Raw genomic sequence first — 19,976 nt, 5'->3', positions numbered from 1 at the left:
GTTAATGCTGGGAATGTTTTTAGCTTTTTGGAAGAAACCTAAAACTGTTTCGGCTTCCGGTCAGGGCACTTCCTCAATATAAAAGAGCCAAGTTGTGTGAACCATGCATGAGTTTACTAATCTCTAATGTGTATATTACAAGAATCACCATTAACTATACTGTCATGTTGTATAGATTAGTCCAAAAAAACTTACCGCAGCTAAGATGGACTTGTTCCATCTAATTGGCCTTTATTGTACCTAACTGTTCCCATGTTCCTTATGTTTTAACTGCAGGGCGAAGAAAGGGACGTTATCGACATGTCCCTGAACGTTGATGCTTCGTTTGACAAACAGACACAATATATTTTGTTGAGATTTCTTCAGGAAAAGAAAGTTGAAAATCGTACCTACAAGCAAGAAATTCAGAAACTTGAGAAAGAAGTTACAAAGCGATCCAGATTGGATGATGATATTCAGACAGATGGACATTGTTCTTCGGGATCTATTTTTCGTACAACTTTTGGTGGTTTAGATTTGGAAGAAGGTACTATATATTTTACTTTAAACCCACAGCTATCTTGACTACACTTCCTCCCACCCCGCTTCCTGTACAGACTCTTCTATTCTCCCAGTTTCTCCATCTCTGTCGCATTTGTTCTGACGATGCCACCTTCCACACCAGCGCTTCCGATATGTCTTCCTTTTTCCTCAACCCAGGATTCCCCTCCACCGTGGTTGACTGGGCCCTCGCACACTTCTGCTCTCACCCCTTTCCCTCCCTCCCAGAACCACAATAGGATTCCCCTTGTCTTTACTTTCCACCCCACCAGCCTCCACATTCGATGGAGCATTCTCGGCCACCTCCAGCGCGATGTCACCACCAAACATATCTTCCCCTCCCCTTTCCACATTCTGAAGTGACAGTTCCCTCCACAACATCTTGGTCCACTCTTCAGTCACCCCAACACCCACTCCCCTTCCCATGGCACTTTCCCGTGCAAGTGCAGGAGATGCAACACCTGCCGTTTCACCTCCTCCCATCCCATCGTCCAGTGCCCTAAACACTCAATCTAGGTGAAACAGTGATTTACTTTTACTATTTTCAATTTTGTATGCTGTATTCGCTGTTCACGATGCGGTCTCCTCTACATTGGGGAGAGCAAACGCAGATTGGATGATCACTTTGCTGGACACCTCCCTTCAGTCCGCAAGCGTGAGTGACCCTGAGTTCCTGGTCACTTGCCATTTTATTCTCTGTCCCACTTCCACTCTGACCTCTGTCTTCGGCCTCCTACACTAGGATTACATAGGATATACGGCACAGAAACAGGCCATTCGGCCCAACCAGTCCATGCTGGCGTTTATGTACCACTCGAGCCTCCTCCCGTCTTTCCTCATCTATCTCGATCAGCATAATCCTCTATTCCCTTCTCCCTCATGTGCTTATCTAGCCTCCCCTTAAATGCATCTATGCTATTTGCCTCAACCACTCCCTGTGGTAGCGAGTTCCACATTCTCATTGTCCTCTGGGTAAAGAAGTTTCTTCTGAATTCCCTATTTGTTTTCTTGGTGGCTATCTTTTATATTGATGGCCTCTAGTTATGCTCTTTCCCCACAAGTAGAAACACTCTCTCTGTATCTACTCTATCAAAACCTTTCATAATTTTAAAGACCTGTTAGGTCACCCCTCAGCCTCCTCTTTTCAAGAGAAGAGACCCAGCCTGTTCATCCTTTCCTGATATGTATACCCTTGCATTTCTGGTATCATCCTTGTAAATCTTCTCTGCACTCTCTCTCCAGTGCCTCTATATCCTTTTTATAATATGGTGACCAGAACTGTACGCAGTACTCCAAGTGTGGTCTAACCAAAGTTCGATTCAAGTTTAGCGTAACTTCACTATTTTTCGATTTTATCCCTCTAGAAATAAACCCTAGAGCTTGGTTTGCTTTTTTTTATGGCCTTGTTCAGGTAATTTAATGCTTTAACAGAGCAAGGATAATTAAGACTATCACTGAAAAGCTGTGGAATTCTTCATTTCCTAATGCTAATACAAGTCTTTTGTACCAGAAAAGAGGATTGGGAGGAAAATAAATCAGATCAGTGTTTTAAAAAAAAAAAAAAAAAAAAGTTGAAGCCCATTGCACCAAATGGGAAATCTAACCACAATTTGTCACTGCAATATTAAATCTAGACTCCAATCAATGCAGTACCGTAAAACTAAATACATCATGATGGTAGAGCACAAGCTTACCTTCAGCCTGAAAAGCCATTTCAGTTTTCAATTTATCACGTCACTAAAAAAAAAAACAATATTAGTTCCTTATCTGATTTTTAAAAATTTTCATTTATCAATTTTTGTTTAATTTCAAGTAATTTTGTACTTTTAAAAATGAACTTACAAGCAAGCGGGGGTAGTCGTGTGTTTCCTTTCATGAAGATATTGAGGCAATCTGACCAGTGAGTTGGATGTCCACATAACCTTAAATTGCATCTTTGGTGGAGTTTAGCTTGATGACCTTTGGTTGTAATCTACCAAAATTCCCTGGATTCTGGAGCGGTCCCAGCGGACTAGAAAACCGCAAATGTAACGCCCCTATTTAAGAAGGGAGGGAGACAGAAAGCAGGCAACTATCAACCAGTTAGCCTAACATCTGTCATTGGGAAAATGCTGGAGTCCATCATTAAGGAAGTGATAGCAGTACATTTAGAAAATCATAATATAGTCAAGCAGAGCCAGCATGGTTTTATGAAAGGAAAATCACGTTTGACAAATTTGCTGGAGTTCTTTGAGGATGTAACGAGCAGGGTGGATAAAGGGGAACCAGTAGATGTCGTGTATTTGGATTTCCATAAGGCATTCGATAAGGTGCCGCATAACAGGTTACTACACAAGATAAGAGCTCACGGGGTTGGGGGTAATATATTAGCATGGATAGAGGATTGGCTAACTAACAGAAAACAGAGAGTTGGGATAAATGGGTCATTTTCAGGTTGGCAAACTGTAACTAGTGGGGTGCCACAGGGACCAGTGCTGGGGCCTCAACTATTTGCAATCTATATTAATGACTTGGAAACAGAAACATAGAAACCTAGAAGATAGGAGCAGGAGTAGGCCATTCGGCCCCTCGAGCCTGCTCCGCCATTCAATGAGATCATGGCTGATCATCCAATTTCAGTACCCTGTCCCTGCCTTCTCCCCATATCCCTTGATCCCTTTAACCTTAAGAAATATATCCAACTCCTTCTTGAATATATTTAATGACTTGGCCTCCACTGCCTTCTGTGGTAGAGAATTCCACAGGTTCACCACTCTCTGGGTGAAGAAATTCCTCCTGATCTCTGTCCTAAATGGCTTACTCCTTATCCTTAGACTGTGACCCCTGGTTCTGGACTCCCTGGCCATCGGGAACATCCTTCCTGCATCCAATCTGTCCAGTCCTGTTAGAATTTTATAAGTTTCAATGAGAACCCTTCTCATTCTTCTAAACTCCAGTGAGTGTAAGCCCAATCGACCCAATCTCTCCTCATACGTCATTCCTGCCATCCCAGGTATCAGCCTGGTGAATCATTGCTGCACTCTCTCCATGGCAAGAACATCCTTCCTCAGAAAAGGCGACCAAAACTGCACACAATACTCAAGGTGCGGTCTCACCAAGGCCCTGTACAACTGCAGCAAGACATCCTTGTTCTTGTACTCGAACCCTCTCGCTATGAAGGCCAACATACCATTTGCCTTCTTAACCGCCTGCTGCACCTGCATGCTTACCTTCAGCGACTGGTGCACAAGGACACCCAGGTCTTGTTGCACTTCCCCTTCTTGCACTTCCCCTTCTCCCAATCTATTGCCGTTCAGATAATAATCTGCCTTCCTGTTTTTGCCACCTCGCATTTATCCACATTATACTGCATCTGCATCTGCCATGCTTCTGCCCAATCACCTGGAGTTTCTCGGCATCCTCCTCACAGCACACACGCCCACCCAGCTTTGTGTCGTCTGCAAACTTGGAGATATTACATCTAGTTCCCTCGTCTAGATCATTTAATATATATTATATAGCTGGGGTCCTAGGACCGATCCCTGCGGTACCCCACTAGTCACTGCCTGCCACTCGGAAAAAGAGCCGTTTATTCCAACTCTTTGCTTCCTGTCATGTGCCTTAACTTTACACGCTAATCTCTTATGCGGGACCTTATCGAAAGCCTTCTGAAAGTCCAAATACACCACATCCATGAAGGGACCGAGTAATGTAGCCAAATTTGCTGATGATACAAACGTAGGTGGGAAATCAAATTGTGTGGAGGATGCAAGGAACCTCCAAAGGGATATAGATAGGCTAAGTGAGTGGGCAAAAATCTGGCAGATGGCATTTAATGTGGGAAAATGCGAGGTTCCCCACTTTGGTAGGAAAAATAAAAAAGCAAATTATTATTTAAATGGAGAGCGATTACAAAATGCTGAGGTACAGAGGGATCTGGGGGTCCTTGTACATGAATCACAAAAAGTTAGCATGCAGGTATAGCAAGTAATTAGGAAGGCAAACGGAGTGTTGGCCTTTATTGCAAAGGGAATGGAGTATAAAAGTAGGGAAGTCCTGTTACAACTGTACAGGGTGTTGGTGAGACCACACCTGGAGTACTGCGTACAGTTTTGGTCTCCTTTATTTAAGGAAGGACATACTTGCATTGGAGGCCGTTCAGAGAAGGTTCACAAGGTTGATTCTGGAGATGAAGGGGTTGTCTTATGAAGAGAGGTTGAGCAAGTTGGGCCTATACTCATTGGAGTTTAGAAGAATGAGGAGATCTTATTGAAACATATAAGATTCTGAAGGGGCTTGACCGGGTAGATGCAGAGAGGATGTTTCCCCTCGTGGGGGAATCTAGAACTAGGGGGCATAATTTCAGAATAAGGGGGCACCCTTTTAAATCGGAAATGAGGAGGAATTTCTTCTCTGAGGGTCGTGAATCTTTGGCATTCTCTTCCCCAGAGTGCTGTGGAGGCTCGATCATTGAATATATTTAAGGGGGAGATAAACACACTTTTGAACGATAAGGGAGTCGAGGGTTATGGGGAGTAGTGGGCAGGGAAATGGAGTTGAGGCCAAGATCAGATCAGCCATGATCTTATTGAATGGCGGAGCAGGCTCGAGGGGCCAAATGACCTACTCCTGCTCCTACGTCTTATGTTCTTATGACCTTTAATCAGGCAGTATTTAAGCAGAGCTCTCACTCAGATTAAATGGGTGGAGGTGAGTCCATGATACGATAGATTGCACATGGTCTACAGAGAGAGCAGGTTAGATGGGCCACAGTTTTGGCCATTCCATGCTTTATTTGAACCATTTATTACATCTCAATTTTTCCCCTTTAACCTGACCCCCTTTCAGTCCCTCACCTGATCAATTTCAGTTCCCATTTCTACCCGAATCACCATACTTGACCCTTCAGTCTACACATTTCTCAACAGCGAACTCCATTCATCCTGAGTAAGCTGCAAATGGACCAAGTGCTTTTATACTTGACATTACTGTTGAAGTAAAACTCCAATTTTTCAACAGGTTTATTTTGAAAACATTTTTAACAAAAACAAGTAAAAGTGTTTCAATATAGCCTGCTCAGATTCTGAACATTAAATTACTGAGGTTTAGTTATTGTAATTAAGGTATATACCTTCTGAAATGCAAACCTGGCTTTCACGATCACAGAAATTTTATCTGTACACAAATCACACACGCATGAGTGAATTTCCCACAGAAATTCAGGACAAAGCAACATTCTCTTAGTGCATTAATGATGCTGTGTTTATAGGTTGGAGATCTGCAGCTTCAAGAGCCTAAGGAGTGCCATCTGGTGGCAGAAGGGTGTATCTGCAGGGCTTGCCCAATTCTGGAGTGCACAACATACATAAAGGGCCGTATTTTGCGACCCCCCCCACGGGTGTGTACGAGGTGCGTAGGTGCCGCGCAAGTGCCGGTTTCAGGCATGCGCTGAAACCCGGCACTTGCGATCTGTCAAGACTTCTCTTGACAGATTATCCGCATGCCCAAGAAAAGTGCCTCTGGGTGGAGCGTTGCGTTTTTTGCACAACTTCCGTCCGCTGAATGCCTGTCAAATTCTTGCGCCTGGTAAAATGTATTTAATGTGTTGGTGTATTTTTTAGGTGATCTCCATTCATACTTTTGACAGTTCGGTATGTACAGAACTGTCAAAAGTATGAATGGGGATTCCCTTTTGTTGGTTAGGCCAGCCCACGTGATCCCAGGAGTGCCTACGAACCGCTTGCGCCCCTGGGATACGTGGGGCTCTGCCCGAGCGGACCCGGAGAGGCCCAGGATCACAAGCCGCCAGGCCACCAGGTACTTTCATAGACATTTTGCAGGTCGGAGACATCCGCTTGCGGGAAGCCTCCGATCGCAAACATTGGCCCATTAAATTTACTACCTTTAAAGATTAGCAGATCTCCTTTGGTGTAATTCACAGCGAGTTGGAGAATACACTGTTTTAGAACACTAGGGGGATGCTGCCAATGAATGTGGCAGTGTTACAGGTAATTAAATGCACTGATTCCCTTCCCTTATTGTTTACTGGTTGCCAGTTTTGCTTGTTCCCCGATGGAGTTTAGTTTTTGCAGGGCTCCGGTTCCATGGGTAGTGCCTATCCTCTGGTACTTTGGCCGGTGCTTCCATATATTCCCCATAACAGAAACTAAGTTTGCAGATCTGATTGGTACCCGATGTTCCAGCAGTATTCTGGTTGAGCACAAAACATGAGATGGTGAAGGAAGTAGCAAGAGATATCAATAATTAGAGAGTAATGGCACCAACAAGTTTCCATTTTTATAGTTTCTAATTGATTTCAGTACAGAGGACAATATTGAATGTAGTCTAACTATGACTGTCAAGACCAAGAATCTAGAGCTGCCAAATTAAGCTCTTTCCCCACGTCTGCCCTTCTCACTGCCTTTAGGAATTGAAGTTTCCACCCACTCCAGCCCCCAAGATTATTTTCACTCCTCCTCCTCTCCTGACTCATGCTGGGATACATAAAGTAGCCCTCCACTACCTTGGACAATTTGGACAAATAACCATTTTTCATAACCTAGACAGGCAGTATGTGATATGGCCTTTTTTTTGAGAAAAAGATTACATCATTGATTTGTTTTAGAGCTAGGTTGTCTTGTGTCAAAATGATCCCTGGTGATTTGACTCTGGGGGCAGATCACAGCTGAGCCTGATGTTATTCTTCCCCAGCATCCACAGATGAATACTTTACAAATGGATAATGATAATAAGCAGGAATCTTAATACTGTTGGTTTCCCTTTTTTTTAAAAAGGCCTCTTAAAACAGATAAATCCCCAGGTTAGATAGTATTTATACCAGAACACTGAGACAATACTGGGGAAGAGATTTGTGAAGTACTGATCATTATGAGGGAGTCAATGGACACTGGGGAAGTACCAGTAGATTGGAAATGGCTAATGTAGTGCCCATATTTAGAAAGAGTGACTAAACAGACACAGGCAACCACAGACTTATTCATCTTACTTTAGTTCAGTGTAAAATAATGGAATCCGGTATCAGGAGCATACTTAAGGATCATCTGTACAACAACCTAGTAAACCGTAGTCGGCACAGCTTTGGAACGTACATATTCCTTGATCAACCATCTTAACTTCTTTGAGGAAGTGACACCCAAGTGGACTGTGGTAAATCCTTTGACATTGTATACTTAGACTTCCTAAAGGCATTTGATAAAGATACAGATTTGGAATGAGTGACCATAACATGGTTGAATTCCATATTCAATTAGAGGGTGAGAAGGTTGGATCTCAAACAAGCGTGCTAAGCTTGAATAAAGGAGACTATGAAGGTATGAGAGCGGAATTGAGTAAAGTGGATTGGGAAAATAGGTTAAAGGGTAAGACGATACATGATCAGTGGTGTACATTTAAGGAGTTATTTTACAACTTCCAAAAAATATATATTCCACTGAGACGAAAAGGGTGTAAAAGAAAAGACAGCCATCCGTGGCTAAGTAAAGAAATTAAGGATAGTATTCGACTAAAAACAAGGGCATATAAGGTAGCCAAATCTAGTGGGAGGATAGAGGATTGGGAAAACTTTAAAAGACAGCAAAAAATAACAAAAAGATTGATTAAGAAAGGGAAGATAGATTATGAAAGTAAATTAGCAAAAAATATAAAAACAGATAGTAAGAGTTTTTATAGTTATATAAAAAGAAAAAGGGTGGCTAAAGTAAATGTTGGTCCCTTAGAGGATGAGACCGGGAAATTAATGGTGGGAAATATGGAGATGGCAAAAACACTGAATGAATATTTTATATCAGTCTTTACAGTAGAAGACACTAAGAATATCCCAACACTGGACAAACAGGGGGCTAAAGGGGGGGGGGAGGAGCTAAACACGATCAAAATCACTAAGGAAGTGGTACTCGGTAAAATAATGGGACTCAAGGCGGATAAATCACCTGGACCTGATGGCTTACATCCTAGGGTCTTGAGGGAAGTGGCGGTAGGGATTGTGGATGCATTGGTAATAATTTTCCAAAACTCCCTGGACTCGGCAATGGTCCCGGCAGACTGGAAAACTGCTAATGTAACACCCTTATTTAAAAAGGGCAGTAGACAGAAGGCTGGAAACTATAGACCGGTTAGCCTAACATCTGTGGTAGGTAAAATTTTGGAGCCCATTATTAAGGAGACAGTAACAGGACATTTGGATAATCATAATTTAGTAAGACAGTCAGCATGGTTTTATGAAGGGGAAGTCATGTTTGACAAATTTGCTGGAGTTCTTTGAGGAAGTAACATATAGGGTGGATAAAGGTGAACCAGTGGACGTAGTGTATTTAGACTTCCAAAAGGCATTTGACAAGGTGCCACACAAAAGATTATTGCTTAAGATAAAAAATCACGGGATTGGGGGTAATATTCTGGCATGGATAGAGGATTGGCTATCTAACAGAAGGCAGAGAGTTGGGATAAATGGTTCATTCTCAGACTGGCAATCAGTAACTAGTGGTGTTCCGCAGGGGTCAGTGCTGGGTCCCCAACTCTTTACAATCTATATTAACGATTTGGAGGAGGGGACCGAGTGTAACATATCAAAGTTTGCAGATGATACTAAGATGGGAGGGAAAGTAGTGAGAGAGGAGGACATAAAAAACCTGCAAAGGGACATAGACAGGCTAAGTAAGTGGGCAGAGATTTGGCAGATGGAATACAATACTGGAAAGTGAGGTTATGCACTTTGGCAGGAAAAATCGTAGAGCAAGTTATTATCTTAATGGCAAGAAACTGGAAAGTATTGAAGTACAAAGGGATTTGGGGGTCCTGGTGCATGAAACTCAAAAGGTTAGTATGCAGGTGCAGCAAGTGATTAAGAAGGCCAATGGAATGTTGGCTTTCATTGCTAGGGGGATAGAATATAAAAATAGGGAGGTATTGCTTCAGTTGTACAAGGTATTGGTGAGACCGCACCTGGAATACTGCATACAGTTTTGGTGTCCATACTTAAGAAAAGACATACTTGCTCTCGAGTCAGTACAAAGAAGGTTCACTCGGTTAATCCCGGGGATGAGGGGATGGACATATGAGGAGAGGTTGAGTAGATTGGGACTCTACTCATTGAAGTTCAGAAGAATGAGAGGCGATCTTATTGAAACATATAAGATTGTGAAGGGGTTGGATCGGGTGGATGCGGGGAGGATGTTCCCGATGATGGGTGAAACTAGAACTAGGGGGCATAGTCTTAGAATAAGGGGCTGCTCTTTCAAAACTGAGATGAGGAGGAACTACTTCACTCAGAGGGTGGTAGGTCCATGGAATATGCTGCCCCAAAAAGCTGTCGAAGCTACATCATTACATAAATTTAAAACAGAAATAGACAGTTTCCTAGAAGTAAAGGGAATTAAGGGTTACGGGGAGCGGGCAGGAATTTGGACATGAGTCTAGGTTCGGATCGGTCATGGCCCTGTGGGTAGCGGAGCGGGCCCAGGGGCTATGTAGCCTGATCCTGCTCCTGTTTCGTGTGTCTAATTCTGTTAGATTCAGGAGATAGTCCTGTGATAGTGGATTGGCGGTTAGGATCAGATCAGCCATGATCTTATTGAATGGCGGAGCAGGCTCGAGGGGCCGATTGGCCTACTCCTGCTCCTATTTCTTATGTTCTTATGAATGGTTACCAGTTAAGCTCAAGTGTGCAGGGATTCAGGGTAAAACTTGGCAATGGCTAAGAAATTGCTGAAGGATAGGAAATGACAGTTAGTTAATGTCTGGGTGAAGGGAAGTACTGAGTGAAGTGTGCCAGGGTTTGCTGATGGGGGCCAGTACTGTTCTTAATTTACATCAATGACTTGGACTCACAAGCTCAATGATATTTAGTCAATTTGCAGACAACACCAAACTAGGAGGGGCAGTGGCATCAAAGGAGGAAACTCTCAAATTACAGAATGAGTGAAAAAGAATGTGGGTGATTAGACAAATGTGAAGTACAGGTAGACTATCCTTTATCCGAACTTCTGAAAACCGAAAGTTTTTTCGTTCAGCGTAAGTCGTGTGCACGACATGACCCGAGTGGCGCAAAACATGACAGGAGTGGTCCTCCGGGGCCCAGAACAAGAATTCCTGCAGATTGTTGACACGCCGGCCTTCGCTCTTGATGTTAAGTGTGACTGAGGGAGCTCTGCCTTTCCCTGTGAGCAGGGCAGAGGGTCACAGAGTTCCCTCCTGGGTAGGAGATTGCAGGCCAAGCCGGGCAGTGCGAAGGAGGTACCAGGAGAGTGAACCCAACAATACAGCGGCCCGTCCGATATTCTTTTCTCCACCCACCCACCCACCCCCCCCCCCCGACCTGATTTGCGGGCCAGCTTAGCGTAGGAGTCAGCCGATATCCGGCTTTCCCACAACTGGCAGCGGCAGTCGAGCCCCAGACCCCCGCTAAGTCAAGGAATTCAGAGAAGCAGGAAGGGGAATGAGACACGGAGCAGGGGGAGCTGTAAACCGACTGTGAGTGGCAGCACAGAGAAGCAGGAAGGGGAATGAGACACGGAACAGTCGCAAGAGGTAGCCTGAACTTTAAAAATTTATATTAAATACAAATACTAATTACCAAATTAATTTAATGTTCAGAGTTTCCCAGTCTGAAATAATACCTTCTGAAATCTGAAAATTTCCGAAAACTGAAACACAGCTGATCCCAAGGTTTTCGGATAAGGGATAGTCAACCTGTATTGCATCTAGGAAGGAAAATGGGTGACATATATATACTCCTTGAAAAAGCAAAGGATGAGTGGAAAGAGACCTAGTAAACTGTACACTTGACATGTCCAACCAATACAGAGCAGGAATGAACAAAGCCAATAGAATGTTGAACTACACAGCTGAAACCATAGAATACAGATCAAGAGGAGTTGTGATCAAATCACACCTTGAGTGCTGCATCCACTTGTGGTTGCCAAGAAACAAGGGAGATATTAAAGCATTGCAGGAAAGAGCCACAAGGCTGACCCTTTTTTGGGTCATTTTTGAGGAAAGGTCAAAGAAATCTAGGCTTTTCATCCTTGAAAGGAGGTGTTTGAGAGATGATCTTGTAGAGATATATAAGATAGTTGAGGGAATGTAAAAGGTTAATCCAGAATTCTATTTTAAATTAAACTGGGAGTAGGACAAGGAAACACGGATTCAAACTAGTAAAAGGTAAATTTAGGACTGATATCAGGAAGTTCTTTACACAAAGTACTTCTGGACAGAGTAGTGGTGACAAAAACCCTGGAATCATTTAAGAAACAATTAGATGAAGCAACGGGGGGGTGAGTGCAGGGTTATTCTGGATGGATGAATTAAGATGGGCCAAATGGCTTTCTTCACCTGTAATTATCTTATCTCAACTGTGACATTTTCTTATGCACTGATGCTGGTTTTATTGAAAATAAGTGCTCTAAAAACCTGTGAAGAGATAAATGTGACAACTGATTTGACTAAAAAAAGATGTTAGTAGCTGAGTCAAAAACAAATTCCCATGTCACTTTATTTTCAGGAAATCCAGATGCTGAAGAATTGTACAGAGAAATAGGTGCACGTTTAGCTCAGATGGGAGACAGGCTGGATCAAAGTATAAATCGTGACTTGGTTGAAGAATTTATCCGTGAGAATGAAAGGATTCAACCCCAAGTGGTGAGCTGCTGTAATCTATTTACTCAGTTTTTAGAAAAATAAAGATGCCACCTATATTATGGGCACACAGAGTAAACATTGTATGTTTCAAGAACAGTAGGTTCGTGATTCTTGCCTTTGGCTCGCCACTTCTCAGGACAGTTCTGCAACTGTCGACTTCCTTAACCGATCCTTCGTCTCTATCTTCAATACTCTTCACAGAAATCACAGAAACCCCACAGTGCAGATAGAGGCCATTTCGGCCCATCGAGCCTGCACCGACACATATCCCACCCGATCCCCGTAACCCCTACACCAACACATATCCCACCCTATCCCCGTAACCCCATGTATTTAATCCCCCTAACACTAAGGGTCAATTTATCATAGCCAATCAACCTAACTCGCACATCTCTTGTTCCCAGTAAAGCCATCACTCTAATTCCCCCAGTACAGTCCCCAACTTCACACTCTCGAGTCTGAAGGGTGAGTATACCTGGCACACACCTGGTTTAGCTGTTCATTGCCAGATCTGACTTAACCACATCAAGCATTACCTTGCTTTGCCTTCCTCTGCCATAATTGTCCACTAATCCAAGATCATCCTGGTGGACAAGGACAATCCTGGGCTCTTTTTTTCTGCCCCCTCCGCCCTCCGCTCAGATACAAAAAGTGCAAGGAACCCATGGATTTCTTAAGATCATGACCATCCGTGAAGTTCCCTCTGCTGCATACTCCCCTTACCTTTGCTTCAAGTCCCTCACCTTCTCTATCCCTAAGTCCTCATCTCTCTGCAGTTTCTCCCCTACCTTTCCCTTCTCTGCCATCTTTAAGCTCATCTCATCCATGAGTGATATAAAAATGAGGGTGCTAATTTATAATTTGATGAGTTGGGGGATGCACTGCCAATTTAAGTCAGTGAGGATGGGTGAGTTGGACAGGATACAAGCAGCAGAGCTTTGGCCTCACTCTATCCTATGTCCACCACCCCCTCCAGCCTTGGTGAGACCATACCTGGAGTACTGTGCCGTTTTTGTCTCCTTACCTAAGAAAGGATATACTTGCCATAGAGGGAGTGCAGCGAAGGTTCATGAGATTGATTCCTGGGATGGCAGGACTGTCGTATGAGGAGAGATTGGGTCGACGAGGCCTGTATTCACTAGAGTTTAGAAGAATGAGAGGGGATCTCATTGAAACGTATAAAATTCTGACAGGGCTAGACAGACTGGGTGGGTGTAGGGAGGATGTTTCCCCTGGCTGAGGATACGGGGTAGGACATTTAGGACTGAGATGAGAAATTTCTTCACTTCAAGGGTGGTGAACCTGTGGAATTCTCTACCACAGAAGGCTGTGGAGGCTGTCACTGAATGTATTTAAGAAGGAGATAGATAGATTTCTAGACACAAAAGGTATCAAGGGGTATGGGGAGAGCGCGGGAATATGGTATTGAGATAGAGGATCAGCCATGATATTGAATGGCAGAGCAGGCTCGAAGGCCCGAATAGCCTACTCCTCCTATTTTTCTATATTTCCCCCACTCCTCCTCCTCCACACAAATCCTCAGTTGCTCTGACTGTGGCCTCTGTGCATGTCCTTATTCACCTCACCATTTGCAGCATAGTCTACAGGTGATTTGATCCTACTCTCTTGAATTTCTTACCTAAACTTTTCTCCTTCCTTCCTTTCCCTCTCTCTCTCTCTCTCTCTCTCTCAAAATCTCCAAATCTCTTTACCAAGCTTTTGGTCACTTTTCCTAAACTCTCCTGCCTTGGCATCTGTGAAGTGCCTTTGGATGCAAGTGTAAGTTGTTGTATACACAGGACCTAAAAGCTCTATTGTCTGTTGATTCCGTGTCTTGGCCATATTCCAAATGTGGATTTTAATTTACATGTAGTTTGAAGTATGTTTACAGCAGAGCCGAGCAACAGATTATAGGAACAAAATAGATGGGTAGGAAAGCATTGGCGGGTAAAAATACAAAAAAAACTATAGATCTTGAATGAAAAAGTATGCGTATGGTAAGACCAAAACAATTTAAGTTTCAAAGGTATGTCTCAAATCATGAAAATGAGCAAAAATAAATTCATAAACAGAAATAATGACTAAGCAAGTGTTGTGCTTTGCAGTAAATCCATTTAATTAATGCAATCTGGCAGCATCTTAACACATGTGGCTATAATTTGCAACATTGGTGGGAGATATCGGTCCTATGTTTTCTCTAATTCCTTCTAACTAGTACTCAATGTTACATCCAAGTTTTAGCTGCAAAGGAAATAATATGCTCTTAAATTAAAAAGCACATTCTGAGTCACTGCTAACCCTGTCTAAATGCATGGATACACCAGTTTAGTTTTGACTAAACAGAATTTCAGTTTGAAACCACCAGCGGTGTGCTTTCCCTTTTTTTTTTAAAAAGAGAACACACAGCAGATGGTTTTACACAGAAGTGCCATCCTAATCTCACATGAAAGATTCATGTGATTTAGTACCTGAAAACTCTATAATGCAAAAATGCTACAGCAACTTCAGGTTGCACGATTAAACGTGGAAATCCAAAAGATGCTGTCCGAGATGCGCCATTAGCTTCGTGAAAATGGCATCTCGCTGTCTGGATCACCATTGAAATGCATTGAGTGGCATGAAGTTGCTGTACTTGTGCGGTAGATACAAACTAAATTCGCCACAAAGTTAGAGCTGGTCTGAAGTGATGCTAGGAGCCTATTTTGGGTCCATTTAAGGTCCATGCATATTTAATTAAGCCTGGATTAGCTGTCAGATTCTTTTAATGATGTGTTAATTACTGCTAATGAATCTCTGGCATCGAAAATTAACTATTACAAGTGTGGAGTCTCATTCCTTCAGGTTTTAATTATTGTTGGATATTTAAAAAATGAAATTTAAATATTTTAATTTTTCTTTCCCTCTATTTCTCTTTCTGTACCTTATTTGACATTGAAGTCACCCACTCTAATTTATACTTTTCTTTTCAATCCTTGTACTGTTTATTTCACAATCCTTCAATCTAATTGGTTTAGGAGATACACAGTTGCTTACCCTGTTCACTCAGGTCCCAGATGCCCGGTTTCCCTCGCTGCGACATTATCAGCTCTTCCAGCAACTTGCAGCGCAAAATATCATCGATTAAACGGGCAAGGGCAAGTCTGCCTAATGGCAGACATTGTTAGATTCACTCCTACAGCAAATCGTGGCCCAATGTGTTCTTTCATACTCGTGTGATTAAAATGTAAAACTGCATTTGTATATAATGGAAAATTAAGGCATGTTTGTGAAAAGCAGACTTGAGCAATCAACATTATTAGAGAACTATGTTAAAATACTATTTTGCCTCCAGAGGCTGTGATCTAGTTCATGTTTCCCCCTTTGCTTTCTGCAAGATCAAACAAGATTACACAGTCATATAAATGTGACTGAAGTGGAAAATACACAAGAGCTGTTCTCTAAATTGATATTTTTAATTCTGATATAGTGAGGTAATGATTCAAAATTGCAAACTGAAACAGCCTGAAGAAACCAAGCTTAAACAACACTGTAGATCCTGAGTTTTATCCTTTTTTGTTTTGATGAGATTTACTCTTCAGTTCAACCTGTGGGTGTGGAGAGTAATCACAAATTCATTTTAATTCCATGTTTAGTAATTTATGTGTTTAATACAGATTGTTAGCTTACATTTTTAGCCTATAAAACTAGTATCCACTAACTGCATGTAAATCTAGTCAGAATAGTTGTCATTTAAATTTGACTTTTATCTTTTTTGTATAAAACTAGGACGGAACCACTATTATGTCTTCCATTATTACTCGTTTGACCAATCAAAGAATTGCTGCTACTCAAGATATGCCCCAGGAGAAAGTCATTCTGCTACTGACACTGATGCTGTTCAAAAAGACCGTATTAGAGCAACCTCTATTGCTTCCACGCATCTTCAGAACCACTGTACAGTACATAAGCAGTAGGCTCCAAAATTACATTCATGATATAGGAGGATGGGTAGGTTTCTTAATTTTTTTGTTGTTGAGGTATCTAAGCTACAGTATGGATGGGTGCGGCAGTAAAATGGATGTCATAAAGCTGTTTTATTTTATTGAATTCGTTTATATATTTTAAAAAATTGCAACTTTTTTTAAGCATATGATGTCATGCACTTTTGTGTAGGCTGCAACATACTGCAAGAATGAAGGACCAGATGGGCCAAAAAAAAAAGCTTTGTGATTCTGGCAGCTACACTAGATTACCCCATTTGAAATTGGTTGCCAGAGCATTTTTAGCTGGGGTGTTTGGGGGAAGAGAGAAGAAGGCCTAGTGTTTGGTGATTCTTCAATCTATGCAAAGTCAAACTAATAAAGTGCCTTTGATGGCATCTGTGGCTGGGCTGTACTGTCAGCGCAAAATGGATGTAGATGGGGCGGAATGGGCTTGGAGCATGGACGAACCAATGTAGACGACGGAGTAGCAGAGCACTCGCAGCAGCTGAATCTTGGTGTAGTCCAGCAGAGTAGCATAGTCCTGATGATGGAGGAATCCAGAAGTTAAATTTTACCAAACCCAGCCATTGAAAAGAGACCGAACCAGCAAGTTTGGGAGCTGGGCAATGCAATGTGCTCTGTTCTTGTAGTTAAAGAGCACAGTGATATAAAGATAAATCTTAAGCCAAATCTGTACTGTATTTCTTTTTCTATTGGTACTTAAGTTCTGCTGTTTCCTGTAGCACCAGTGGGTTCCCCAATATGAATCCCCCATCTAGGCTTTTTGGAGGAGGAGGACCAATGGAAGGATGCCAGGCAGGACAAGCTGCATGAGAGATGGTCTGTGCTCACCTGCACAGCAGCATCTGCAGCCAGAAGTGCATGTACTTTGCTTGGGTAGATAATCAGTGCATGCATAGGCTCCTATTCCCAAAGGTGATGTGTGAATGCTTGACTGACTGTAATGCTGATGGTTCCTTGGAAGTACCCCACTCAGTAGATAATGCTTTGCTACTGGATAAAAGGCGGCATATCTCGGTGATCAACTGCCAGCATAGCCTGATTGTCTACATCTGCCAAAATTGCAGCTACCATATATGTAGGCATTGTTGTGCATACCTGCAAGGGATGTGGGAAGTGTTTTCACAGGGTCCAGGCCAGCAGAAGTATGTCATCTGCTGCAAGGATACCTGCAGCTACTATGCAGCAGAGGATTGGCACAGCCAGTGACCGTAAGGCCTCAGCTGACCATCCAGGCATGCTGCAATGTTAACCTGTGGGAATGGTGGTGTGGAATGACAAACAACTCCATTTCAGCTGTTAAGCATGAGGTGGGTGCTGTATGCCACTTGCCTGCAGATTCATGCTTCTACATGGGGTTTACTTTCCCTTTTATGTAGTTATCAAAGAACTTGCTTTTACATAGCATCTTTCATGGCCGTGTGTCATCCCAAAGAGATTCAGCCAATTAAGTACTTTAAGTGTAGTCATGGTTGTAGGGATACTCCACAGCCAATTTGCACACAGCAAGGTCTCACATGAGAGAAATTACCATCACATAATGTACTTTAGTGGTATTGGTTGAAGGATAAAATATTGGCCAGGAAACCAGAATTCCTCAACTCTTCTTCAAATAGTGCCTTTGCATCTTTTACAGCCATCCTGAGAAAGCAGACAGAACTGCAGTTTAATGTTTCATCTGAAAAACAGCACCTACAACACTGCGGTGCTCCCTCAGTACAGCACTGAAGCGGCAGCCTAGATTGTGCTCATCTCTGCAATGGGACTTAAACCCACAACCTTTTGTCTGTGGCTGATGAGTTGAAATGACTTGCTTTTTAAAAAAAAAAAGGCTTGCAAGGAATCCTATACCCCCCCCCCCCCCCCCCCTATTCTGCCACTTTATCATTGTCCTCATTCCTTACAAATTTCACCAACACACAACTTGCCAGTCTCATCACTAGGTTATCTCCCTGCACCTGTTGAAAGCTGCACATGGAGCTATGATTAACGATAACTGAGCTGAGCCTGGAAAATTGCTTCTTAGCCAATTACTTTTCTGACTAAATTTTCACTAGTTCCCAACCATTCAGAACTGAATCATCTCCCCCAACAGCTGTTGGATATATTCTTGTTTTATGCCACCCATGCCCTTCCTTTCTATGCACAAAGTATTACAATTCCTACCCAGATACATATGCTCTGCACTTAGCCATTTTCTGTAACAGTTGAGAGCCGACAATTTTTTTATCACTGCTATGGCTGAAATGTTTGGATTGTAGATAACCACCATTAACTATTTTGTGTTAAAATAAATCTCCTTTGTAGCTGTTCATAGTGTTGCAGCATTATAATTCTTAAGCCTAATCCTTGTTTCTTTCCTTCACAGCAAAACATACAATAAAACTACAAGCAAGCCAACAGAATTACCTTTTTGATTCTGCTTTGTTTACCTAACTTGATTTTATTAGTGTTGTAAAACTTGGTTACACTGCAACAATATCACTGTCATTTTATTTGAGGTTTTGCAAATTCCTTTGCTTTACAATATGAAATGAAATTACTAAAATCTGAGGTAAGTACCAGCAGAAAAGTAAGTGAAAATTGAACAGATTTAAAAACATTAGACATAAACTTGACCAGTCACTGAAAAGGATGCTCTTGGGTGTAAGTTGCTGCTGTTTATAGGTGACAATTGGTTGATTGTTTTTAAGTGCATTCGTGTTCTTTAAATAAAAACCTTCAAATCTGTTCTTTTGGTGACAATTTCTAAATTCATGCCATTATGAATTGATTAAAGAATGTTAACTTGGCAGGTAAATTTTTTTGTAGCATCTTACAGGATATATTAACAGTGGGGGGGTTAATGTTGTCCATGTAAAAACTGAATTGTGAACAAGGAAATGTTAATGAGTTCACTTTGTAGCTTTTGAATTTATAGTTTACATGTTATGAGAAGTGTTAAGACAGGCCAAATGGTGTAAGAAAGAGTTCCTTGTGACTTTTATAATAAATATATACATTACTTTTGTGGTCTGGTGCTTCAGTGCTGATTTTAATAATGAAAAGATGAAACATTTACAAAAAAGAAAAAGTAACCATTTTATGTCCTTTTTAAGGGACATGTGCAGAGTTTAATTTTCCTTAATTAAAAACCCACTACCTCACTGATGCCTTAAAAAATTTGCATTTATATACGCACCTTCCACAACCGCAAGACATCCCAAAGTGCTTTACAGCCAATGCAGTACCTTTTTTGAATTGTAGTCACTGTTGTAATGTAGGAAATGAGTTTCTGAATAACTGAGCATCACACACTATGAAGATTTGATGTCAAAGTACAGAAAATGGTGGAGGCAAGGTTGGTGGTAGAGGAGAGATAGAGTTGGGTGTTGTTGGTGTGTGTGTGATAGAATGACTCCATGCCTATGGATAATAGCACCAAGGGGTAAAATGTAAATGAGGAAAAGGATGGAAACTGGGTGGAGGGGTACTCTGCTGGACTGGAGAAACCATGTGCTGACTAATTCAGGACAAATAGGAGTGGAATTATGTGATGAAGTACTCAGCCATCTCATGTGACAGCCAGATGAAGGAGGGATACACTTGTCACAATCACAAAAGGATGCCAGTGGTGCATTAACCAAGGTAGATGCCACACTGAAGGAATAAAAAAAAATCATGGATTATAAAAGATATTGCTATGCCAGTGAGGGACCACAAATTTATGCTTCTCTCAAGTGCAGTTAGTTCCAGTTTCTACATTCAACTTCTAGGGTATAGTTCTATTCACTGCTCTAACTGAGACAAGTAGTAATTCATACAACAATATAAGCAGCA

At 42.0% G+C, this 19,976-nt stretch overlaps 1 protein-coding gene across 4 annotated transcripts in view; it reads left to right on the top strand.

The window, feature by feature from the left end:
- Window positions 1-19,166, top strand: part of LOC147106189 (BH3-interacting domain death agonist-like) — a 60,931-nt gene extending 41,765 nt beyond the window's left edge. For all 4 annotated transcript variants that reach the window (XM_086009060.1, XM_086009056.1, XM_086009057.1 and 1 more), the window contains exons 2-5: window positions 277-526; window positions 12,038-12,174; window positions 15,940-16,161; window positions 18,526-19,166. In XM_086009060.1, coding sequence (XP_085865186.1) covers window positions 301-526; window positions 12,038-12,174; window positions 15,940-16,161; window positions 18,526-18,540 — 600 coding nt within the window. In that variant the 5' untranslated portion in view covers window positions 277-300 and the 3' untranslated portion in view covers window positions 18,541-19,166. The remainder of the gene's footprint in view (window positions 1-276; window positions 527-12,037; window positions 12,175-15,939; window positions 16,162-18,525) is intronic.
- The last annotated feature ends 810 nt before the right edge of the window (window positions 19,167-19,976 follow it).

The sequence above is a fragment of the Somniosus microcephalus genome, chromosome 16, assembly GCF_052327205.1.
Source record: "Somniosus microcephalus isolate GS21.2 chromosome 16, FLI_Smic_1.0, whole genome shotgun sequence".
Lineage (NCBI taxonomy): Eukaryota > Metazoa > Chordata > Chondrichthyes > Squaliformes > Somniosidae > Somniosus > Somniosus microcephalus.
The sequence above is the reverse complement of the archived record's forward strand: the minus strand, read 5'-3'. Positions and strand labels throughout refer to the sequence as shown.